General features: G+C 35.9%; 2 protein-coding genes and 1 non-coding gene across 4 annotated transcripts; 2 read left to right on the forward strand and 1 right to left on the reverse strand.

The window, feature by feature from the left end:
• Positions 1-4,927: 4,927 nt before the first annotated feature.
• Positions 4,928-5,910, reverse strand: LOC120103819 (uncharacterized). The gene is made up of 2 exons (XM_039120116.3): positions 5,641-5,910; positions 4,928-5,523 (listed from the first exon to the last, which is right to left on the reverse strand). The coding sequence occupies exons 1-2, from the start codon at positions 5,856-5,858 to the stop codon at positions 5,313-5,315; spliced, it is 429 nt and encodes a 142-aa protein (XP_038976044.2). The 5' UTR covers positions 5,859-5,910; the 3' UTR covers positions 4,928-5,312.
• A 13,957-nt stretch (positions 5,911-19,867) lies between these two features.
• Positions 19,868-25,873, forward strand: LOC103721685 (large ribosomal subunit protein eL18y-like). Of its 2 annotated transcripts, XM_008811989.5 has the most exons (5): positions 19,868-19,993; positions 20,079-20,168; positions 20,304-20,432; positions 20,543-20,725; positions 25,408-25,873. In XM_008811989.5, exons 1-5 carry the CDS (start codon positions 19,991-19,993, stop codon positions 25,564-25,566), a joined length of 564 nt encoding a protein of 187 aa, XP_008810211.3. In that variant the 5' UTR covers positions 19,868-19,990; the 3' UTR covers positions 25,567-25,873. The 2 variants fall into 2 exon arrangements, with proteins under 2 accessions (XP_008810211.3, XP_088566533.1); XM_088710407.1 differs by lacking the exon at positions 19,868-19,993 and having other exon boundaries at positions 20,145-20,168; positions 25,408-25,770.
• LOC113463708 (small nucleolar RNA snoR53Y) lies at positions 22,180-22,261 on the forward strand. The gene has a single exon (XR_003388453.3). It is a non-coding gene; the product is annotated as a small nucleolar RNA snoR53Y (small nucleolar RNA).
• Positions 25,874-26,232: the final 359 nt, after the last annotated feature.

Below are 26,232 nucleotides of genomic sequence, written 5' to 3' on the forward strand. Positions count from 1 at the left end.
GACTACCATGCCGTGTGACAAGAAAGGATTGGTGTGATTTATGGCAAGTTCCATAACAATATCATAATAATGACCAGCATTATAGTAATTATTTTAATAATAAATAACTCAAAATCATATAGGTTGGGATAAATAATGGTCGTTATACCCATTATAACACTCAATAATAATTTTGGCAAGGTCTATTATAATAAAATAAATTAAACTGTTGTTGAAACATTTGAGAGAAGGAAGGAGTATGGGCGGCTGCCTACGCGACCCACCATTCAGAGTACACTCTTTGATCGGGAGAGGAGGAGCTGCCACTGGCACTCCGCGAGCTGTTGTATTTTGACTTTATTGGGTGTATTCGTACACGCATTGTATGAAGCACCCATTTTAAGCCAAAAAAAAAAGAAAGAAAGAAGTAAAATACAGTACTATTATTATTTCTAATATTATTCATTATTTTTATTATAATATAATTATAATATTTATTATCATAATCAATATTTTTATAATAAATAATTTCAAATCACACATTTTACACCTTGTACCAAAAAATGGTCATTATGACCATTACAGCGCTAGCAATGTATATTTAATACTTAATAGCAAATCATGTGGACTGGGGAAATAAGGACAGTTATTATACTTATTCAAACTAGCACCTAGTGCACATTTTGAATATATATATATATATATATATATATATATATATATATATATATATATATATATATATATATATATATATATATATATATATATATATATATATATATATATATATATATATATATATATATATATATGACTTAAGTTATAGTGTATAAATTATAAAAATGCTCTTAAAAATAATTAGAATTTTCTTATATATTTGCAGATTTTTTTTATCTACTATTACAAGTATCATGATTAATTATTTTATTCATCTAGTTGGTATGTCTAATTTTTCTAATTTGTTTCTCTCATAATTTTTTATTATGATATTTTTCTCATTTATTGCAACATAATTTTGAATTATTTAATGTTTTTATCTCTTCTCATAAAATGGTGGTGAGAGAATTAACAAAGAGAAAGGATTTTTTTGGTATCGTCTGGCCAAAAAATATTTTATTATATTTTCTTATTCTTTATTTCTATAGCAATTTTTTTTTTATAACTCTTTTCTTACATAGTTGGGAGCCAAGCCTAAGGCCCTGTTTGGGGGAGCTGTTAGTGGTAGAGCTTTTGGAAGTAGAGCTATTAGAAGTAGAGCTGTCTTAAGCACGGCGTTTATAAAAAAGCTATTTGCTGTTTGGTAACTATATTTCTAAAGTGCTATGGTACTTTAACATATGTTTGGTAAATAAATTAAGAAAATATTTTTGTGTGACAAAATGAGCATAAAGAACATTACCAGTATTATACAACAAAGCATAATAAAATATAATATGTATTAATACATAAATATATGATATAATATAATATTAATGTAATGTAATATAATATTATTATAATATAGTACTATAACATTATGTATTATAGAATAATAATTTAATATAATATTAAATTATTTAACATAACATATCAATGTATTATGATATAATGTAATATAATACTATATTCATAGTATAATACAATAACAAATATATATAAAATATTATAATTATTAGTGTAAATTAATTTTTCATCTTTCTAATGACCATTTATCTCTCTAACAAATTTTCTAGCTAGATGATAAAATTGGTTAACTAATTACTAATATTTATTTTTATTTATTTATTTGGATCAGATTATTTGCCACTCACTCATTATTTTTCTTTTTATTTATTTTATTTATTATTTTATTTCATTGAAATATAGAGGGGTCGCCGGCCATGGGTGGTGGCCAGCATGGTGGCAGCCACAAGCTCCCAAAATAAAAAAAAAAAAGAAAAGAAAAGAAGAAGAAGAAGAAACAGAGGCGGCGACGTTGAGAGGAAGAAGAAGATAGAGAGGGGGAGGGAGAGGATGGGTGAGAGAGGAAGAGGCGGGATGAGCGTTTTGGGGGAAAAAAGTGATTTAAATGGGGGTATTTTGGTCCAAAAAACAGCTTCCCGACAAAGCTGAAAACAGCATTTTCGGAAAGCTCCAAATTGGAGCTTCTCCCCAAAAGCTGTTTTCAGCTTCCCGCAAAAGCTGAAACAGCTTTCCGAAAATTTTACCAAACGCCATTTTTTATCTAAAAGTATTTTTGGAGGGCCCGAAAGTGCTTTTTGGCCCTCCAAAAGCTCCCCCAAACAGGAAAATCATATAGTGAACCCCCATATTACATTGAAATTAAGCTAGAGCTGGATTTGACCTGGCCCACTTACATAGTTACATAGCCTTGTCATTTTGAGTCACCAAATCCAAACCCTTATAGGGTAAACAGGCGGGTTCGATGCGAGATATCCGGACCCATAACCCGACAAGCAAAAAGTGCACCATTTATTGTCACCACCAAGTCATGCCTCCATAACAAACAGAGCAAGCCAAGCAAATTACAATCCTACACCATTAAGCATTGAGGATATCACATCACTCCCATGATACCATTCCCTTCTTATAGATAGAGAAAGCCTAAGGCTAAAAGGGTTTTATCTCCTTATCCAAGAGTGGGAAGCCAAAATATAGTGGAAGACATGAGCATTGGACTATCTTCAATACCAAAACCATGGGCAAAAGAAAATGCTGCTCCCACCGCTTCTTTTACCTCTCCAATGCGGGTTTAGATAAAACAATGGATCCTCTACAACTCAAGTTATATAAATTTTCTTCAGCTTGGCTACGTGATAGCATTTGATTGGCTGAATAAATTTCTATTTCCTCTCTTGGCTGATTTGGAAGGCTATTCTTGGAGTTACATGCCATGTACCAATCCCCACCTCCCATATAACCATAGGAATTTTTTCCCCACCAAGAATTGTTTAGGATTTGAATAATTTTAAAATATGGTGTAATTATTGTTTTATCTTTTTGCTGGAACATTAATAATTACATTTTATGTTTTATATTTGCAATAATGTTTACATAAAATTATTTATAAATATAAGTCCTGCTTGCTGTCATAGTAGCCCATAACAGCTTCAAAGCATGGCAATTAATTATACGGGAATAATGAGGCAGAAATCATGTTGTATATGCCTAGGAAGGTAGTTAAATATTTGAAATCTAGCTTTAATTATGTTGGCATTCTGGTGATTTTTAGAAGTTTTTGTTTTCTTCATAGATAGACTTGATGCACTGAATGTAACAAACTTCATTTAATGTTTTACTCATTTCTAATGCTATTTGCATAAATTTATTTACTTTTTTTTCCGCATCTTTATTTATGTCATATAAATATATTCTCTCTGTTTTCGATTTTTGCATAAAATAATGACAAATCATATCATATTTTATTAATAAGTAAATAAAATAAGAAACAAAAGAACCTAAAGTAAAAAGGAAAAAAAAAAGAAGAAGAAAAGGCAGAGAAATTATTACTTTCTTGGACTAACTTCTGAAGTTCTTTGTCCTCTTTCATTTAATATTGGCAGTAGAGCTTCTATAAAAAAATATTTGTTATTTGGTAACTATATTTCTAAAGTGTCGTAGGACTTTAATATATATTTGATAAACAAACCAAGAAAGTACTTTTGATATGATAAAATGATCACAAAGAACATTACATAGTATTATACAATAAAAAAATAAATAATATATGATATAGTATAATATGTATTAATACATAAATATATGATATAGTATAATATTACTGCAATATAATATAATATCATTCTAATATAATTAATATAATATTATATACTATAGCATAATAATATAATATAATTTGATATTATATAACATAATATATCAATATATTATGATATAATATAATATAATATTTTGATATGAAGTATTATAATTATTATCATTATATATTAATATTTTATTGATATAATATTTTTAGAAATTAATTTTTGAAAAAAATATAAAGGCACACAATCATATTTGCAAAAATGAGATGTTACGATTCGTTTCTTTTTAATACTTTCTTGCAGATTTCTTTCTTTGTGCATTATGGTATAAAAGGACACTTTCTATATTTGTATGATTTTATCATAAGTATTTTGGTCTAAAAAAAATTTATAAATCTAAAATAGCTTTCTAGCAAAACTAAAACATCTTCCGATTTTTTTACCACAAAATACTTTTATTTTATCAAAAAAAAATTTGGAGGGACGGAAATTGCTTTCTAGTTTCTAGCCTACGGCCAAAAGGCCTTTGTCTTAACACTACTAAAGTAAATGAATTTCTCTTACCAAAAAAATAAAAAGAAAAAAAATCGTGCACCAAAATACAACATCCATTCAGATTATTTAACATTGTTATCTGTCATTGTATTACCAAAAAAAATGCATAAGCCTCACCATCTTCCTCTCTATATGGTACCTGTTTAAGAGAACCAATGATGAGCAAACAATATCATTGATTTTAAATTTTTTTAAAAAAAAACACAACTCAAAACAATCTACTAGCCTTTGTCTTTACAAACAAATTCAAGAATTAACCAAATGAAAGTACTGATTCTTGCTTTTAAAAGACAAGATAATCTACTAATGATCATAGACACATGGTACAATTTCATTTTAGTTTGGACACATGAGAGAGAAGAGAAAAGAAGAAAAAGAAGAGAAGAGCACTCTTGTTTCCATACACAAGAGAGAAAAACAATTATTTTATCTTCAATAGCGAATTTTATCTTCAAATCTTTTTATTTTTTTAGAGAGAAAAAATTATAATTTTCGAGACAAATAACTTCTCTATCCTCTCCTTTTTTTTCTTTTTTTTCTTTGCATTTCTCAATCCAAGTAGAGTAAGTCTGTTGGCACAAAGAACCAGATAAGAATAACCACAGTCAAGGAGAATCCACAGAAACACTGCCCATATATTTGCAATCTTATACACAAAACAATTATATTTATTCATAGAGGGAGAAAGATAACTCATAACACAAAAATAGAAAAAGAAAGTTGAATCTAATGAATGTCCTTCTTATTGTTACTCTTAAGTACAACTCCTACATTTCTCTCTTTCTTTTTTTTCCTTTTATGCAAACATTTCTCCAGCGGAATCCAGCGATCTATTACCCTATCCTGCCACGGATTCAATGCATTTGGACGACACGCAACAGGATCACGGAAAAGACCGAAATAGCCTCAGGCTTCCAGGAGCCTTCCGCGCTTATTCCTCCACCACAAAAAAAAAAAACAAGGAGGGCATTTTCGTCTAAACAAGAGACAAACCCACACTTGTTTCTCAAAACCATGGGCTCCTCCCCGCTCTCAGTACGCGAAGCTGCCGGCCACCGCCGGCCCCTTCTCGGCCACCCGCCCCCGGTGACGCGCCGCCGCCGCTCCGCCTCTCTCGATGGCGGTGGAGGCGGCGGCGGCGGCGGCGGCGGCGGCGAGGGAGCAGTTGTCCCTCCTCCCGCTCTCCTCGTCCATGAATATCTGCTTGCACCGGCACTCCACGCTACAAAACGCCCTGTCACCTCTACAGTAAAAATATTAAAAAAAAAAGCATTTTAGAGAGAGAAGAGCTTGTATTCCCAAAATACCAACGTGGAGGGCCGAGTGGGGAAGAGGATAAGGGAATGGAAGGTATGCTCACCTATACATGTAGATGTCCTTCCCTTCTTCGAGTCTTTTGCGGCAGAGGTAGCAGAATTCCAGGAAAGGGCTTGTGGGGAAGGAGGAAGGGGAGGGAGGGGGGATGGGAGGAGGAATGGAGGAGAGAGAAAAGTTTCTAAGGATGGAGGTCTTGCTGAGGATTTGGGTGTTTCTAGGGAGGTTCTTCTGGGCTTCCAAAAGAACGCTCAAACCTGCCATCTAAAGCAATCCTCCTCTTCTTCTTCTTTTCTTCTGAGGAAGCGAGAAGGGTGGCGAGAGGGTGGGTTTTAAAGGAAGAGGCTTTGTCTGGTGCTCCGCAGGCACCGGTTTAGGTGGTGGACTCGGATGGTTAATGAAGGGATATGGTCACTCCCGGTGAACGTCCATTCTGCGTGGTTTGTTTGGACCATGGAGAGTTCTCCAAATAGTGAAGGAAACGTGTGTGAAACCTTCGTTGATAAATGCAGGGTTAAAAAAGAGGCTGTGGCTGGACGGCGGGGACGGGTCGGTGCTGGATGGCGGCACGCGGGGTGGTGCAGGCTTTATCATACGAGGCCCGCACTCCAGGGTAGTTGCAGCAGGTGGCTGCCAGCTGTTTGACACGTCGGTTCCGGAGGCAGAGCTTCGAGCTGCCTGGGCAGGCGTTCGCCATGCGAGGATGATCCTGCTGGCCAGTTCGATCATTTTGGAGGGCGACTCGACCACGATTATCGGATGGATTCAGAGGGGGTCGACGGGTGATGGTATAGACCACCCCTTGATCCGTGACATAGGGATGATGATGAGAGATGAGAGGATCTTTCAGGCTAAGCATGTATTTAGAGAAGCTAATGGGGTAGCCGACTGGGTGGCGGCCCATGCGGCCTATCACTCAGGGTACACCCTTTGGTCGGGGGAGGAGGAGCTGCCACATGCTCTCCGCGAGTTGTAGTATTTTGATTTTCTTGGATGTATTCGTACACGCATTGTATGAAATACCCGCTTTCAGCCAAAAAAAAAAAAAAGAAAAAAGGAGGAGGCTGTGGCACCTGGTTTTCCAATGGTTCATGCATCATGTATCACCCTTGTATTGCATGTTTCAGCATTCATTTTCATTTTCTCCATAGCATTATTTTTGGGGTATTTTTTTGGTTTTGCTTATAAGTAGTTTGGAGCATTTAATTGGAGTATGCTTCTAGACACAATAATATATTCCGACTAGCCTTCTTTTGAGTTTTAATTTATATTTATATTAAGCCTGATGATAAATGAAGACATTGAAATAAAACTAAAATTTGAATTATATTGCGCTTAAGATATATAGCAAACCACGCGCTTGTACTATTATATAATTTTTTCTTCATAATATGAGGATTTCTTATGTTGGGAAATAAGTGGAGACCTTGAAACAAAGCTAGACTTTTAAATGAAAGTGGACTTGATTGTAAGCTAAAATGCTGGTTGAAAATGTGCATAGCACTATATAAATAAATGAATAAGCTAAATTAAGATGAGAAGGCATTACAATTACCAAAATCGTGGATATGTATTCAATGGAAGTGCAGTTGGCAGTGACATTAATTAATTATGATTCTTGAGTTATCAATTGCTATTTATTTTGCTTCTAAGAACATTTATCATGATAAGACAGAGTTGGATACATGAATAAGCATTTATGAACCGTTGGTATAACTCCTAGCCTCCCATTAGGTATAAATTGAATTCTCTACAATTCAAATCTAGAAATAGTTAAAGAACAAAAATATGGTGCTCAACAAAATCACTTGCTTCTTGATAAATATATATAGTTTGAAAATATGCTTGGCACAAAAGAAAAGTAGTGAAAATAGTTAATTGAAAATGAAGAGCTAGCATAATTTGTCAATAATCCGCATTCTAAACCGTATAACATGTGTTTAGTTGGTGGACAAAAGTTGAGCGATGGCATTATTTTTGCTTCAAATTTTCCAATGAATATCGCTTGGCACAACAATAGGTCCAAAAGAAATTGTCATATATTATTTTTTTTTGTGAGAAAATTTAGGAGTAATCATTCCCAATTCATTTAGCTAATGAAAATATTGTGAAATCATTGTATATTTTATATGCCAATGTAACGGTGGTTGGATATAATAGGGTAGTTAAACAGGTTTCCATTACAACTTTTAACAAAAGGTCTATTCTCTACAAGTATAATTGTATTTTTCGTTCAACTTTATGGTAATAACTAACCTTCCATCGATTATAAAATAGAGAAAAAGCAAAATTCAAGCATTGCATTAAAAAAAACAGTATGGGTTTTTCTTTGGTTCCATTATACATTTCTAGTAGTCCTAACCTTGATTTGCAATAAGGTAAAATTATTGTTTAATTTGTTGACTAGTATAGCTAGTCAACAAGAGGAATTGATCATCTTACTAGTGCAAGTGATCTACTATTACTTGCTTATGTGATGAATAGTTAGAGATTTTACCATTCACTTTTCTTCTCACTTTTCTCTCTCTTGCTTCTCTTCTGCTCGTTGGTATTTCCAAGCATTCATCTACACACTCCCTCCCTCTCTCTTCCACCCACTTCCACCAAACAAGGACCATCAACTATATTTGGCCATAGCTTGTTAGTGTCAAGCAAGCTACTTCAATGGTTATTGGAGACTGGAGAGGAGGTTTAGAAAGAGAGAGAGAGATGAGAAAGATGAGGAACAATTCTTGGGGTAATGTTTCTTCAATAAATTGATATAGAAAATTGATCAAGGAGAATAGTTCATTGACAATGGGAAAGGGCTTCAAGAACTTAAATTGACTATTGTCGTGAAGATTAGATATATTTATTATTTAGTTGGTTCTTTTCACCAGTACTTCCTTGTCATAACCAATGGTAGCCGGTTCAAAGTTTAAACTCTAGCTATCTACTTGAAAAGTATGGATGGCAAAGAAAAAGAAGGTACTTAATTATGAGGAGCATAACATAACCAACAAGAAAAATATGGACATAAATTGAATGGTTCTATTTCTATAAGGTGAAAAATGGTAGGCAATGGTATCAGTTGATTAAAATTCATCAATAAACATCCCCTTCGTACCATACCTAATTCATGCTTACTTTTGATTGTTTGCATAGAATAGTGATATAACAATAGTATGACAAAACTAGATATCTGGAAAATTAACTGAGAATTACTACAATTGTCCTCTTATAACTCGTTAAACTCTTTTTAAGACCTTTGTCAATCACGCCATCTGGAGCCTAGCAGTATGTGGTCCTCGTTGATGAGGGCGAAGTATGGGGTGTTGGTGCCTGGAGTGAGAGCCACTCGCTATCATTCTCCGGTTTGGAGAGAGATGTGCGCCAGGGCTATGTTGGTCCTTCAGGAGATCAGATGGGCTATTGGCGATGGTCGCTCTATTGATGTGTTGGAGGATAGTTGGGTGACTGCACAGCCGCTCAGTCGTCTGCCGACCTTGGTGGACTCGGGACGATTGGCGGGCCACACAGTTAGTGACCTGATGAGCTCAGAGGAGGGCCGATGGAGGGAGGAGATGATTAGGGAGGTCTTTGGGGCGCACTTGGCGGAGATGGTTCTTGCCCTCCCGGTGCCGATGCGAGGGGAGACTGACAGGTTGGTGTGGGCGCCGACGGGGCGAACGCAGGTGCGCGCTAGGGATCTACAGGCTTTGTTCAAGGGGGAGCCAGCTCGGCAGATAGAGGGAGGGTGGATTTGGAGGATGCGGACCCATCCGCGAGTGGCGCTCTTTTTTTGGAAGGTGGCCTGGGGCTGCCTTCCAACTAGGAGTGTGCTAGTCCGGCGGGGCATGCGGATCTTGCAGTGCTGCGAGGTGTGCACGGTCAGTGAGGAGACTATTGGGCACGTTCTTCTGCAGTGTCCCAAGGCTAGGGAGATTTGGAGGAGGTCTCCTGTTCCTCTTCCCCTGTCGGTTGTGTCGGTACAGGATCTGCTGCAGTTGGTGAGAGACTCTTTCCGGCAGCCTAGTTCTGTTGAGGTAGGGGTTCTCAGAGCATACCTGGCCTATCACATTTGGTTGGACAGGAATGCGGTTTTGTTTGAGGGCAGGAGGTCCTCGCCGAGGTTGGTGGTGGTTAGAGCAGTGCTTCAGGCTAGAGAGGTGATCTCATGCGCTGCTACGGGTTCTCTTGGGACGGCCGGGGACATCTGGGGCACTCGTTTCGCTATTACAGCGCCCAGGTTTGCTTTTGTTTCTTGGGTGCCCCCACCCCCTGGTTTTCTCAAGATGAATTTTGATGGCAGCGTGGCGGCAGATGGGAGGTCTGGAGGGGTTGGTTTTGTGATCAGAGACCATCATGGCAGCTTGGTTGCAGCAGGGGGCCGTCATGTACCAGGTCTTACTGTAGTTGGGGCAGAGCTTCGAGCTGCCTGGGAGGGGATTACCTATACGAGACGGGTGCTCGGTGCTGAGCGGGTGCACATTGAGGGAGACTCATCGACGGTGATCGAGTGGATTCGGTGTGCTGACCGGTATGGGGATGGCCACCCACTCATTTGCGATATTCGCAAGCTGGTTGCTGAGCTAGGCGAGCATCAGGCTGCACATGCTTTTCGGGAGGCGAACAGGGCTGCAGACTGGGTCGCCTCCTATGTTGCTCGACATTCCGGGGAGTTCTTGTGGACATCCATAGCAGAGCTCCCGCACCCTTTGTACTCTTTACTTTCTTTTGACTTGGCAGGATGTATTCAGGTTAGAGCTATATGAATTGCCGTTTTCACCAAAAAAAAAAAAAAAAAAAAGAGAGTCAATATTTTGGCACTCTATTGCCTAGATGACATATGTCACTTTGTCCTAAATGCATAAAAAATGAATGCTCAACCAAAAGTTGTACGAAAGGTTTATCTAGACTCCCGAACATCATATTATATGATATTTTCTTCCACATGGATCGAAACTAATAATTGAAGAATTTGAGGAACAAAAAAGGCCATAAATCCCATTGTTTCAGGATTTTCATAATAGCCAAAATATATCTAAAATAGCAATACCCAAAAGAATTTCAAACTTTTAAATGTATAGTCTTATTTCCACTCTCCAGCTTCTCCATGTCTATTCTCTTATGCTTTCTCTTAACTTCCGATCCATGTGAGAGATATCATAATTATTTCTACAAACAAGATTTCATTATGAAGCCTCCACCATATTGCGAGCATCAATTTTTTACTATTTTCTCTCCAAAATAGGTCTTTCTCTTAAATGATTTCTTAGTTTTAGCCTAGTGAGTGTAGTCATAACTCCAACCCTAAACATGAATTTTTTTGTGGTTTTTACCAATAGTGAATAATTCCTAGATGAGTAGCTGAGCCGGGCCCACGGGTGGGGAGGGTATGAGTAAAACCGGTCGGGGTGCCCAACACACGGCCATTTCTGCCCGCATCGAACATTCTCCTGGCGGGGCGGGGGCCCAGTGGGGGCTGCTACGCGGGGATGGGCTTGTCCCTTCCTCCCCCTACTCCTTTTCTTTAGCAAAAAAAAAAAAAAAAAAAAAAAAAAAAAAAAAAAAAAAAAATCCTAGATGGGAGTATATATGGTTCAATGCAAGGAAGACATTGGTAACCTCACCACAAAGAAACTCTATCCAATCTCTACTTGGCATCAGAAAGCCTACAGTGTGACTCAGTCATAGGTTAAGGCGAAAGGGATTGGCGAGAGGAGCAGCAGAAAGGTGCTGCGCGGGGCCCAAAACTGACCGAAAACGAAGGACGCTGGCATTAGTGGGATTCATTGACGCTTTCCGTTGCCTGCCTCCACGTGTCCGTGCCAGCTGGTCCGATTTTTGTCGTTTGTGACCTCCACCTACTTCTACCGGAACCCGAACTCTTACTCCAGGATCTGACACCCTACGCGGCGCCCTTTTCTCGTGGCGAGGACGATGGGGCCCACAGAGACGTAAGACTCCAAGATGAATTCCTACCATTCAACATCACTAACGCCGGGGGGCCCCACATCTAATGAAGAAATTGCTCACTTGGACCGTAGCAATCTAATTCTTATTATTTCATCCTAATATAAATATCAAATTTTGGTGGGGATTTTTTTTTTTTCTGAAAAGAAAGGACCAGCAGCTGAGTTGTTGTGAAATTTCTGGATTGTTCTTTGTTTTCATCTTGAATGAATGCTTCTTTAAATTATTTATATAAACAAATTAGTTGAAAATTTTGCTTTTTAACTTTTTTTTTATAATTACCTCAAAAATTTTGTGAACCGTATACCAATGGCACTGTGCTTTTTTATTAGCAACATACCAATTATATGGTTTATTGTTATGTAGTCCTTTCTTCTAAGTATTTACATTTATATATATTATTTAGTTTACATATTTGTAAAATTGAACATTTTTGTTAACTTTTAATCGTCAAATTTTAACAAAATGAATAATTTATATATTCAAAATAAATTAATAAAATTATTTGTGCAAAAAAATTATAGCATACATCCCCTCCTATTTTACCAAAAAATTATAATTCGTACATAAACCATTTATAAAATTGAAAAACATTTATGAATTATAGCATTATATGCTTCCGTCATAACAAACTCAAGTTATTTTGTTGTTATTTGCTTTTTCTTTCTTGAGAACTTTATCATTTATTTCTTTTATTCTTATTTTTATGTTAAAGCTTTACAAGTATTTTAATAATTTTACTTTTATTATAGTTTTAAAGATCTAAATAATTGTTGAACTTTTGACAATTTTTTTCTCAATTCTAGATCTTTACCTTCGGGTTCATTCTTTGGTGGGTAAATATCATAAAAAAATTTGTCAACTTTTTTTGACTAGCTTACCTATATTCTCATACTTCTCTAGGTGAAGTTATTTTTCCATAAATAATTTTTACCTATAAAATGGAGGAAAAGTCTTACTCACTTAATAGATGGGTAAGTCATTTTTTCATCAGCCAAAATAATATTTTTTTATTTTATTTCTAAAATACAATTAACCCCATAATAAATATAATAATATTATAACATAATATAACGTAATATTACTATAATATAAATTTTTTATTTTATTCCTAAAATACCCCTAACCCTAAAATAATAATAATAATATAATATATAATATCTACATTATATTATATGATAATCTAATATAATATATTATAATATACAATATAATATGTATATAATAAAGAATATTATGAAAAATATAAATAAATCTTGGTAACTTATCTAGAGCTTTTTTTTAATATATAAAAATAAATAAAATATTTTCTATCCGAATGTTGCTTAGAAATTACTTATCCAGAAATATATAAATTTTTGGATAAGTTTTATATATATATATCCTCTGGATTAAGAGTTGGGTTGTGTACCAAAAAAAAAAAAAAAAAAGTTGGGTTGGAAGTGGAGTTCCTGGTTTTGGGTCTCCTTGCATTTCCAGCTGTAGTACGAGCACTTGGGCTCCGTGTAACGCCCGCTGCATTGTTTCCGTTGAGGGGGGTAGTAGTACAAGATTCCTCGGTTTCGTGGGGTCCAAATTATGGGCCAAATGTTAAAAAATCTTGTAACCTTTTCTGGTGAAGCCCTTTTTTAGCTACCCCCGTGTCCTTTTGTACTCCCGTCAATGTCATTTCTAGTGCTCGCTTGACTTTTTTTCTTTTCTTTTCTTTTCTTTTTATCTTAGGATGGATGGGGTTCGAACCCCATTTCTTATTCTCTATTAGCACTAATTAATACTTAAACAAATGTGACTTGGTTTCGAGTTCAATGCATCTCGATTTTGAAAAAATTGAATTATATTTTAATTTTAAATATTTGGAAACTTTAAATCAATGTTTATTATTGAGTATCTCTTGAGTTTATAATCTCTAGAGAGAAAAATAAACTTTTCCTGGCAGGCATATACTTATTCTAAACGATTAGTTAGCTGGAGATGCAGGGTGGAATTCCTATGCCGGATTAACATGATTATTATAAGTCATCATTTCGAATCTAAACTAACTTACTCTAATGTATATGTATACATATATAAATATTAAAATTTTAAAGAAGAAAGCAATCGAATATCTTAGAGATTGAGTGTATTGAAAACTAAGATTTGAGAAAAAATATTGTATTCTATAATCCTTAGTTTTCTATAGTAATTTTTTTTGCATTGTCTCTACCTATATGGGCATAGATTAATAAATCAAACCAAATAAATATTATATATATATTATTTCGTTATTTTTTCTACTGGATGCAACATATATGAACTTTGGAAAATGACCAATCACCTTGCAGGTCGGTGGAAAATAGTGTGGCGAAGAGCTACCAATCACATTATCCCTGATTTTAAGGGATGATAGATGCTCATAAAATCATAGTTTATATTGTTCCTAAACTTAAGGGTTGACAAGTTCCTCAACTTTCCATGATTTGTCCCTTTTTTTTTTATTTTTCTTTGATCAGACGACTCAACGTACTCTCTGTTGGTGTGCAAGTTAGCTTCAATTTACTAGAGCTGCATCCAAACAGGGCCATGCTGACTTGGTTTATCCACAAATAACCTCACATATGGAGGATGCATGAAATGGAGGGAGAAGTTGCAAGGTTGAGAGAATCATGGATCATGTTATTCCTGATTTTAGGGGATAATATGTCCCAAGAAAGGACTACATTATCCCTAAAACTAAATGATTACGAATTCTTTGGCCTCTTTAAATTTGTTGTCCTCTTTCATGGTAGGAATCCCTGCACTTCATCTCACAAGATGCATAGATTATTATGGATAATCTAAGATTCCATGTAGGGCTCAAGACCCTGCATGGATGTCTTAAGCAACCATGCAGAAAAGTACATTTGATGTGGGAGAGCTCCAATTTAAGAAGGGAAAGAAAGGAGTTGGAGAGGGTTGGTCAAGTCTTTCAATCCTATTAATGATTTTTCACAAAATTTATCTTATCCCAAAAAGATAAAGATTTATGATCAACAGGCTGCCTTGATCCCTCTCCAACAGCTCTAAATATAAACTTAGGTCAGGAGGATCCTATCTCATGGGTATGGTGTTAAAAGTCTTCTAAAGCCGTAGGTGTGGATTGACCATGTCCGTAGTTAGGGCTGGAAGTGGGGCTGGCATGTCCGTAGTTAGGGCTGGAAGTGGGGCTGGCATGTCCCTATTCAAACTCGGCACGATTTTTTTCGGGCTTCAGGCCACCGGGCTTAGGCTCGAAAATATTTGGAAATATATATTTTTGACCCTGGCCCAAAAATAGTTCAATTCGAGTCCGATTGAAATTTCATATTTCATAATATTGCTTCATAAGAAAATAAACCAGTTAAAAATTAGACTCTCTCATGTAATATAAGTAAATGATACATATACATTATTCTCAGCCAAACTCATTTTAATTTGTCCTTTATTTCCTCATTATTTTCTCTAAATAATGAAATATAAAAACAAAAATTCGGATCTAAATTTGGGCTATGTTTTGGGCCTCGTTCGGGCTTGGGCTTGAGCTGGGCCAGTGACATACTCGAGCCCGGTCCTAAAAATAAATGGACTCTACATTTAAGTCCAAACCTGATTTGAACTCTTTTGAGCTTAGTCTGAAGCCTAGCCCAAGTCCATTTCCAGCCTTGTCTATAGTTAAGTGTCGAACACGAACATGTTAAAACATATATACTTTAGATTTTTTAATCTAGCTTAGTTCTAGATACGATTTAGCTACACCTAAGATAGGGGTGGCAATTTATGATCCGATCCATCAACCTGACCTCCGAACGATCCACTTTCAACAAAGTTTGGGTTTAGACCTTTGACTGATTTAATAATTGTGTTGGATCATAACTCGGCTCATTTAACTCATATAAGACCGGTTTAACCTATTCAAAATTTGCTTAATCTATTTACATATTTAACCGATTTAAACCCATTTAACCAATTAAAATCTATTTAACCCATTTAACCTCAAATGATCTTTTTAATAAACGGGCAATACATGTCAAATTGGATTACTTGTTTAATAAATAGGTCAAATTCAGATCAAAATTTTTGATCTATTTAATAAACAGATCGGATTCATAAATTTTTTATCCAATCTGTATCCAACTAGACCAAATCCGATTGTACCTCTAACCTGAGATCTTAGTCTTGCTTCAATTGAAGCTTTGGAGTCTAAATTTGGAATCCAAATCTTACAATTTGATGTTAGTGTCATTTTTTTTCTTTGATGCAGGTGTTAATGTCATATCAAGATTGGAAAAGAGTTGGTCTAGGCACTTCTTGGTTCATTTGATGGTCCAATGTAGAGAGCAAGCTCTTGGATCGTATAATGATACATCAAAACATATGGTTTCTGATATACTTATGTGCATCACATACGACCAGGGCCCCCCTGACTCCATGGAAACTCCTAATAAAGAGAGAATTGACCCTCCTCTGTTGAGCCATTCGATTAGTCTTGAGATCTCCTCCCCCACCTCCACTGTCTAAATATTATAGTCAGAAAAAACCCAAAGGAGCCCCAGGATTGCTTAAATTTCTCAAATGTTTGAAGGCTAATTTGCTGGGGTGCAAGCTTTTAACCTCTGAAACTTCACTGCAACCACTCTATTTGTATCCTTCTTTAGGGATACCTCTATATATCTGTTAAACAGGTAGGAGAAAGGAAGCTTCAACCTCTTCAAATTTCACTATTATTAATCAAAATTAGTTATTGTCATTGATTATATTTTAACAGTATTTTATTTTTGATTTAATTACTATTGGAAGCATTATTACTATTATCAATTGAAAATTACTACTATTAAAATCTATATTATTTTATTCAATCAGCATGTGGTTATATGATATAATATATAATAATATCTAAATATCAATAAAATAAATAATAATACAAATTAGAAAAAAATTTCATTTATTATGTGTTAGAAGACTTTTTTACCTAACAATTGAATATCCAAAGTGATGGAAATGTAATTAAAATAATCTTTCTTTCTCGATAAACTAAAGAGCAAAAATGACCAGTTTTTAAAGTGCATGCACTTTCAGAAAGTATATTTAAACCTATATTTTCTTTGTAATTCTGCAGAATTTAAATTTCTAAATTGTTAGCAAAATAATTGTGCTCGACATAAACTTATATATTCCGACTACAATATTATTAGCAAATAATTTTGAATTATTAATCACTATTGCATCATGGTTATAAATAATTTATGATCTAAAAATACATCATTGACTAACTAAAAATTTGAGGAAAAATTGATTATATCAAAGTTGTTGTCTCTTATAAAAATAATGATCGCAAGGATTATCGTTTGTGCTTCAAGGGTTAATTATTAAACAAACGTTGAAAAATTTTACCAAAAAAAATAAATGGTGTAGAAAAAAAAAATCACATGGCCAATCTCTCTATCATATCGAAAGGTATAAAAGTAGAGATGAATGAAAATAAAAAAAAAACACATGGTATTCTGTGAGCACCATCACTAAATATTGGCCTTTTTCTTAGTATCAAAGTCATGTGTTCCTCACTAACATCAAACCTGAATATCTCATATCAATATGGTATTATTTGTTTCCATTCTGCTATTTCTATACTAACATCCATAGATCCGGACATTGAGTCCATCCCATGAGTTATATATCAAAAGAAAATGGCAGTAGCACTATGGGAGATTTGAAAGCTGGCTTAAATTGGACAAATTTTGGACGTATGGCAGTTCATCAAACTTTTATATATGTTTATACTAAATTTATTCACTCTTGAGATTCAGACCTATCTCCACCTCCAAGTCATAAGAAGTATAAGTTTGAGGATGAGAATGGGGTGATAAGACATTCTTGGATGGAACCTAATGAGTTCCTCTACATCAAGGCTTTTCATTTTGAAAGCATGAATTGCTTCTGAGAGCCTGTTAGCCCGATTCCTGCCTACCTAAAAATACGCTAGACAGATCGTTGTTAGAACCGACGGACAAAGTTTAAAATTAAATTTCTACTCTCACCTGTTCTACTCGAAGAATAGTGGTCGTAAGAGGTCGATCCACAGGGAGGCGATTGGAGTTGCATAAAAATTAAAACGTTCACTCGGATTTGAAATCGATTTTTGAATGATAAAAGAAAAACATTACTTCGGGGATGATGATGAATTCTCTAGTCTACCGGAGAATTATTATTTTTTTATTTAAAAATAATAAAAAGACATGTACTTAGATTTAAAGAGCATTTATATTTTTAACTAATCAAAGAAAAGCTCTGGCATAAATAAAAATGGATGAAAACAAGAAGAAACTGCATAAAAAGAAAAATTAAACCATTGCATAAAGAAAACAGAAATTAAACTAAATCTAGAACAAGGATTGCATAAAAGAAAATTAATATATTGTATTTAAAGCAAACATTAAAATGGACCTAGAACACGGATTTCATAAAAGAAAATTGATGAATTTCATTAAAAAAAACGGATTACAAATAAAAATAGAGATTAGAGGCCTAATACTCCTTCTATTCTGCAAATAAAATAAAGAAAATAAAACAAAAACAAATCTCTTCCCCCTTCTCTTTCCCACGGTGGACATAAAATATTACTTCCCCTTTTTTTTTTCTTTCTTTCCAAAGAAAACAGAGCAACGCTCTGTTTCTTCTTTTCTTCCTTCTCTCCCAACCCGAGCTCTCTCCTCTCCTCGTTCCCACCCCAAACCGAGCTCTCTTCCTGGTCTTTGGCTCAACCCCCAGCCGAGAGCTCCCTCCTCCCCTTCCTCCTGCCTTCTTCCCCCTTTTATAGCCCTTGGAGACGCGTTGGGGACGAGCTGGCAGCGACGGTGATTGCGGAGCTCGGACGCGGTGCGGGATCGCCGGATCACGGACGAGGGGCTGGCAGCGATGCGGATGGAAGGTGGGGACGCGGATCCGGGCGCTGGGAGGAGCCGATCACGGGATGCTTGCAGTCGGACGATGAATGCGGACGGCTTGATTTGGGAAGGATTCGGAATCACGGGAGGGCGGGGATCTTCCATGATTGCTGGGATGAACAAACGGACCGGCTGGGATGAAGCTGGAGATCTTTGAAACGGGCGGAAGAAACTGCATGAGGGGCGCTGATTCACGGACGCAGTGGAGGCTGGATCACGGGAACTGGCAGCGGACGTGTTCCACCGGAAGAAGAGGTGATGGGTTTCCTTCTTTGGGTGCCGGATTGGAAGCGGGAGATGTTGATCTGGAACGGAGTGCGGAGGTGGCTCCTTGATGGCAAGAGATATTCGGGGAAGACGCTGGCTGGCACGGGGATGACGGGCTGATTGCTGAGATGAGGGGAACGTGCCATGCATGGCACGCTGGCTGGCACGGGGATGACGCTGGTTTTTGCCATGCATGGGTCAGGTAGGTGCGATACCAGAATCAATGGCTGATACGTTGATGCACGTGATTGGGAGCTCGAATCACAGTTGGGCTGGACATGAAACATGGGATGCTTGCGATGTTGTGTTGTATCGTGGGATGAAGTCAGACAGGCCCTGAAAGATGCTGGCTTGACTTGAGCTCGGGCTGCCGGGCATTAGGCTCAATCCTAAAGTTAATTGGTTTCTTGGATTACTGCACTCAAACACAAATACCACGTTAATTAGTTAATTTTATTATTAATAATTAGCTAAAATATTAATTAAAATGGTCTGACGATTGCACTTTTGTGCTCTCATCAGAGCCTAATTCATATCCCATACAAAAGATGAAGGAAGAGATTTTACCACTATGCATGGAATTATACTATCACTATTGTTTACTTTGAATTAGCAATGCACCATATCTCTATGCAAATGTTCCAAATTCCTTGTAGGTGAAGAGAGTACCGAATGAGTGCTTGCATGCATAAGGATGTAGTTGTGCCATTGTTGAATTCAATATAGTTGATAGTAAATTGGTAGGGATGGAAGTAAAGAAAAGTTTCAGCATGTTGAAGAACAAGGATATAAACTAAAGTTTTTTTAGCAAAATAAGTACCACTTACATAATGAAAATCTTTGCAAAATATGAGAGTCCAATTCCATCCCCATCCCTTTTCACATCACTGCTATAATTATTTTATCTTAAATAAACATATCCTCTTTCAATTTGCATAATTTTTAAATTTGTTTATTTGTTATTATTGTTTTTTTAATGTTAAATGTACAAATGGACCAATCAAGTATTTGTGCTAAAAAATTTCACCAAACTTCTCCAATTACAAGATGGAAGAGCAGGGGCTAAAGTGCATCCACATTATCACATATGTATTATGATTTGGGTCCAATTATTGGACGGCTCAGATATTATCATCTCTTAAAAAAGCGATAGAGAGCAAGAGCGACTAAAACCCTATAGTCCTCAATCTCTCTTACATAACTGAAGCCCGCCGCGGGGTCGAGCAAACCTTAGCGGCCATGGTAACCCTCATCTCCATGCTTCTCGTCTTCCATCTCTCTTGCGATCGGATACCGGGCTAAATCCTAATCTCTCTTTCTTTGGCAGGGTATTGATCTCGTCGCTGGCGGCCGGAGCAAGAAGGCCAGGCGCACCGCGCCCAAATCCGACGATGTCTACCTAAAGCTCCTCGTCAAGGTCGGAGCCCAATCATTTCCCAGCCGATTTGATCATTCTTCTTGTCCTCTCCTTTTGTAATTCGTTCATATACTGGGGTTTTTGGTCTATTTCTTGAACTGATGAATGATCTATTGGGTCCTCTTCTTTGATCAGCTCTACCGGTTTTTGGTGCGGAGGACCGGGAGCAAGTTCAATGCCGTGATCCTCAAACGGCTTTTTATGAGCAAAATCAACAGGCCCCCGATCTCCCTCAAGAGGCTCATAAGATTCATGGAAGGAAAGGTTCGATTTTTCCACCGTTCGTTTCTGTAATCCTTCCTGGTTCTCAGAATCTTCGTTTGTAGGATTTGGTTTCTGTATTTGTGTATCGATTTTCTTTTGTTTTGAATCAGGAGGACAAGATTGTGGTCATAGTGGGGACTGTGACAGATGATAAGAGGGTGTATGAGGTCCCGGCAATGAAGGTGACGGCTCTGAGGTTCACGGAGACGGCGAGGGCTAGAATTCTGAATGCTGGTGGAGAGTGCTTGACCTTTGACCAGCTCGCTCTCCGTGCTCCCCTTGGGCAGAACACGGTATGGATTAAGCTATCTCAAAATCTTCCTAAGTTGTTTCCATTTCTTCTTCTTCGTCAATGTCATGGTTTTGGTGTAGTCATTCTTAGTTTGATGATGCCGACAATTGCAACCGCGTTATATTTTGCCGTGTGAGGTTCTGTAAATGGTATGATAGTTTGGAACTGTTAGCAATCACCACAGTCTGTCTGCTATATGGCTAATTTTAAACAGTGATCATTCAGAAGATAGACTACTGCAACATATAACCAATTTTACAATTAGACACGAGACATGGGAATGTCTACATTGTTAACTGTGGAGAATGACAGGTTTATTGGTGGTTCATGGTATCTTGATGATTTAACTAGCTTGAATTTTGGACGGCACTGTGCATATGCACAGTTGTGGATTTTTCATAAATTAAACAAGGTTCTTGTGCAACACTTAGTATATCTTTGTTTAGTAAGTCTTTGTGCTAATCACTTATTCATTTCACTGACCTATACTATATTTAGAGGGCATGAGTTAAGGAGGATTTGGGTTTGTCAATGTTTTCCTAGGTAAGAAATATATGAATTGGCATGTCTAATTTCATTATATGATAATTATTGTCAAGACTTGATTTGTCACAAATAGATAAAGTATATCTTTTCTTCTCCCTTATGCCCATACACTTCCAAACTCTCTCTCCTTCTCCAAGTTTATTTTAACATTTCTCCCTTGACATCCCATGTTCCTCAAACTCTATTGCAATATTTCTCCCTTTATGCCCCACTGATGGTCTACGTAAGGGTAAGTTTGATTACCCAAGCCCCAACTTTTGCTTTGCAATATAGTTTGTGTACGGGTGGAGAATGGTAAAGGGAAGATGGGGGTGTCTTGGGAGGGTGCTAGAGAGACAAAGAGGGGGAGATGAGCTTGAACCAAACAACTGGGATTGAAGGATCTATTGTTTCTGAAGGATAGATTTTAAGCCTTATAAACTGAGAGTTCATTTTGTCTTTCCTCATCTACAATATTTTTAATTATCAACAGCTAAAAAAATCCTTCTAATGTCTCTTACCTGTCCATCAAGTGGATATAAAATGGGTTGTACCAAAAAGTGCTTTGGAATAATTGAAAAGCTATATTAGTTTAGAATCCAAAGTGTTCATCATGCTTTAAATGTTTTAGAACACTTGAAACAGATTAGACATTATGTCATGCCACTTGTATGTCACGTTTTGTGACCAATCGAAGTGCATGAAGTAGGAAAACCTGAAAATATATGATTTTTTGGTTTCTCAGTATTTTTGGCACTGTTATTCACATCTGACAATACAGATTTTTAATTTGTTATGTTCCATCATTCATTTTACACTGATAAGAACGAGCCTTCTATTTTATTAAACTTTTGTTTTTGCATATATATAAAAGATGATATGTATTCATTCTTTTCCTTTTATATATATATAAATTTTGATCCAATCTTGGTTCCCAGTGATGCTTATACCAACCATGCTAATGCTGAGGTCATTTGCTGAAGAACGCATTATGTTCTTTTTTGAGGGAACTTTTTCACACGTTTTATTTTTTTTTGTTTTGATGATATAATACTGTTTATCTAGTTTGGGATCCAATGTTTGTTTTATTTAAAAACTTGAATACCACTATTATTTGAGTCTGGGCTTTGGAATACTGTTGATTTTCATGTGATCAAGGCTCGCAGTGCTATAGGCATAGCATTAACTTGCCTCGTGTTTTAGACAATTTAGAGTTTGACAATAGTTCGATTTGTTCTTCTCATATTTGCAACCTCAATTTTCAGGCTTGCACGTCTAGTATTTCGTTATGAATTTTTTTTGTTATGATGATTTAAGGCTGTGATGATATTGTCTTTAACCCAGCTCATTACGAGACCTTCCATTGTATGGAATCAAGGAATAAATACCACGACATTATCTGAGCAAAATTTTATTATTGATCTTTTGTTGTTCTGTATCGTCTTGTGCATTCAAATTTTGATTCCTTTTGATGTCTTCTAGTGCCTAGGTTTGTTAATACTCGAATTGTTGTCTTATTTCTCTCCTCTTTATTGGTGTGTATATATGTGAGGAAGCCATGTACCTATGCATAGGTGCATGTTTTTAACAATCTTAATCGGTAGGTCTTGTTACTCGCCAATCAAATTTCTCTGCAAACTGTTCTTTGTTGGTGTGCTGGTTGATGGTGTACATTGTTATATTCTTAAAGGAATATTGCAGTTTTTGCTTCTCATTTTTCATTATTTTTTTGTGTTTGATTACATGATCATTGCTGAACTGGTATATGTTAAAGAACAAAGCGGCTACAATCTGGCTGTATAATCAATCAATCAATCTAGATAGGTGTGGTCGGAAATCATGCTAAGAGATAAGATTGGTGAAGATCATTAAGAATAAGATTGGTTTTTCTTGATTTTCTTTCGATTCCAAGCATTCAATTATTGTTAGCATTGCCACGTGTTGAAAGCTTGTTGATATTTGATGGAGTACATAAATTCTTCAATGAAACAATTATTTTTGTTTATAGAAGATTTGACAACCAAGAGTTCTGAAGATGTAGGGCTGTGTTGGCAAATTTCATCCAAAACCATTATATTTACTCATAAGTACTATAATATTTGCCAGTTAGCCGCATGTATGCTTTGGTGTTTTAGATTAATTCATTTTTGAACCTAAGAAGCAAAATTTATATTCATTGTATCTAAAATATCTCCTTCGGATCAGTAGTATGCTACTTGAACTGAAAATTTATCCATTTAATACTAGATAACCTGTAAAGATAATAATAAACATCAGATATTACCCCAGCCGATATTGCTAAAAGTTTACGGTTCACAATCTGGATCTTAAGATCCAGATCAAAATGGCCGTAAATGATTTGAATCCCATCCTTTGATTGATCTGTGTAGGATCACAACATTTAGATCTATATGATGGATGATACATCCCTTTGGATACTGAGATCCAAGTTGATTGTGTTGATTACATGTGAATCATAAGCACGTCCATTTTCCATAATTTATGTGACTATGTGGTTTTGAAATTACTTATCCAACTATTCTTGAAACATTCCCCCTAAAAGGATAAATATATTGATAGATAATTTATAATATTCTTGAATAGCCAAACAAAACATTTGTTTCTTTAGACTTCTGTTTTATGTATGGCTTTTTAATTTTAGACTTCTGTTTTATGTATGGCTTTTTAATTCTATATTCTTCTACTTTATAGTTTACTCATATTTCAACTTTCACAATTCTTTTTTTTTAAAAAAAAATTGGAAAGACATTGGAAACAATCTTACGACCTATGTTTAAATCCACGAACTGATCTGATCTAGCCTCCTCTATGATTTACAACCGCTTCAGATCTTAAAATTGTTGATCCCAACTGTCTTAGCTTGGATTTGCAGTTGGTTCCATTTTTTCCTTTTCTATCAAGGTATACTCCCTTTGTCAAATTCCTTTTCACAGCTTACATTCATCTCATCTTCTAATTCCCTCCTCTGTCTTGCCTAGCAAAACATTTTTGGATTCTTTTATTTACCAGTCACTCAAGTGCTCATTTCATATATGCTGTGCCATTTTGTTGATTCTGACCAAATTGAATTCAACACGTAAAATATTCAATTGTATTATGTATGTCTTCACCTCTTGCAGTTCTTTAACATAATAGATCCACAACAATAAAAGTTTTTTATCTTTGCTATATTTTAGCCATCAATTTTGAGAATGGCTTCAAGTTATTCTTTTTATATTGCTGTAATTGACTAGTTTTTTCTATACTCTATTTTTATCCTATTGGATTTTGATCCTGTATTTCTTTTTTGGCTTTCCTTTGTTTTTTAGTTTGACATGCAACTCCTCATCTCATTAACATTATTTTTTCAACAGGCTGCTAACTCATAGTAAACTCTTCACATATTTCATCCAAGCTCTGTAAACCATATCAATTATCTTAAATTAAGCTTAATTTATCAAAATTCTTAAGATGAAGCGAAGACTTTCTGCCTTAAATTTAAGTTGCTGCATTGGTCTGTTATCTCATCTTCTTTCTTGACTGTCATGTTGTTAATGATAACAAGTCGATACCTATTCATGAAAAACAACTTGGTCTACCCTCCACAATGAACTTGCTTGTCTGAAGACTTCGGAACGTTTGATGCCATTGTTTTATTGTTGGACAGCAACATGATAAGTGTTCAAAAATTTTAAGTGTTATCACGATGGCAAATTAAGTATCTTTCACTGGTTTGTTGAATACCCTGCTTCCATATTCTGTCATTATGCAACTCACATTTTACATTTTGTTGGCAAATTAAAATATGTAAGGAAAATTCTATATATGGTGGGTAAGGAAAATTCTTTATATGGTGGATAGATAGCATTCATATGGTTATGTGAGGTAGGTTATGCTTCTTTATTTTTATCTGTTTCAGCTATTACTGAACAATACAAGGCCTGTCTGTTGTTGGAGCATTGAGCACCGTGTTAAAATTTTCTGATGGAAGCACATATCTTTACTGCATTGGTTTTATCAGATATATAGATGGCATTTAATGGAACTTGAACATATATCATCTGCGTGTTGTGGTTGTCTATTATGATTTCAAAAAATGTGTTATTCTCCTAAAAAATGTGCTATTTTCTAATTCAAATAAAACTTTTGTTCTCACAGGTTCTCTTGAGGGGTCCAAAGAATGCCAGGGAAGCTGTGAAACACTTTGGCCTGGCCCCTGGTGTGCCACACAGCCACACAAAGCCTTATGTCCGTTCCAAGGGGAGGAAATTTGAGAGGGCCAGAGGAAGAAGGAACAGCAGGGGATTTAGGGTTTGAGTCTCATCCTGGTTATTATTCCAAGGGCAGACCTAAACTCTACTGTTTGAGTAGCAAGGATCTTCTTTCTCCCTTTGGAATATCTTGTTATGTTCCAGATGTTAGAACATGGGAAGGTGAAGTGACCCTCAGCTTTTTTGTCCATTTGATTCTGCACTCGAACCATTTACATTCCTGTTATTTAAGTAGAAATATTTGATGGTCTGCTTTGTAGTCAAGTTGGTCATGGGATATGTTGCGACTTTGGGTTTCTAAACTGATATAGGTGCTTGAAAGTGGCAATATGAATCATTAGTTGATTTCTCGACATGGTAAGCTTAATCCATTGATGGATCATCAGGTGAAGCTGAGCCGGTAATATAATTTTTTTCTCGAGCGAGCAGATTTCTGGTTCCAATTTCAGTGGTGATTGATTACTTTGGTTTAAGAACACTGCAACGGATTTGTCAGGTTCTTGTTAAGATGTAATACTTCTGAAATGCATCTGATAAAATTAGGGGTTAAACTTGCTGAAAAGATGTGCTAATAATTTTTGAACTTGCTTGATTTGTTCAAGTGGTAGACATAAATTAGATTCTGATCCTCAGTTTTGGGGGTGCATCATGAATTTAGGGTGAAATCTGTTTCAGCAAATGAGTTCTTCAAATGGTAATTTGAGAGAAGGTG

This window comes from Phoenix dactylifera, chromosome 14 (genome assembly GCF_051530095.1).
Source record: "Phoenix dactylifera cultivar Ajwa chromosome 14, Ajwa_hap1_PhDact_Kaust_v1.1, whole genome shotgun sequence".
Lineage (NCBI taxonomy): Eukaryota > Viridiplantae > Streptophyta > Magnoliopsida > Arecales > Arecaceae > Phoenix > Phoenix dactylifera.

What these genes read in the sequence shown, in the direction of transcription:
- LOC120103819 (XM_039120116.3), bottom strand. Translation starts at nt 5,858, where the DNA reads ATGGCAGGTTTGAGCGTTCTTTTGGAAGCCCAGAAGAACCTCCCTAGA. An exon ending in AAGGACATCTACATGTATAG is followed by an intron (nt 5,524 to 5,640) that starts GTGAGCATACCT and finishes TTTTTACTGTAG; the next exon opens with AGGTGACAGGGCGTTTTGTA.
- LOC103721685 (XM_008811989.5), top strand. An exon ending in ACCTAAAGCTCCTCGTCAAG is followed by an intron (nt 20,169 to 20,303) that starts GTCGGAGCCCAA and finishes TTCTTTGATCAG; the next exon opens with CTCTACCGGTTTTTGGTGCG. An exon ending in CTCCCCTTGGGCAGAACACG is followed by an intron (nt 20,726 to 25,407) that starts GTATGGATTAAG and finishes TTGTTCTCACAG; the next exon opens with GTTCTCTTGAGGGGTCCAAA.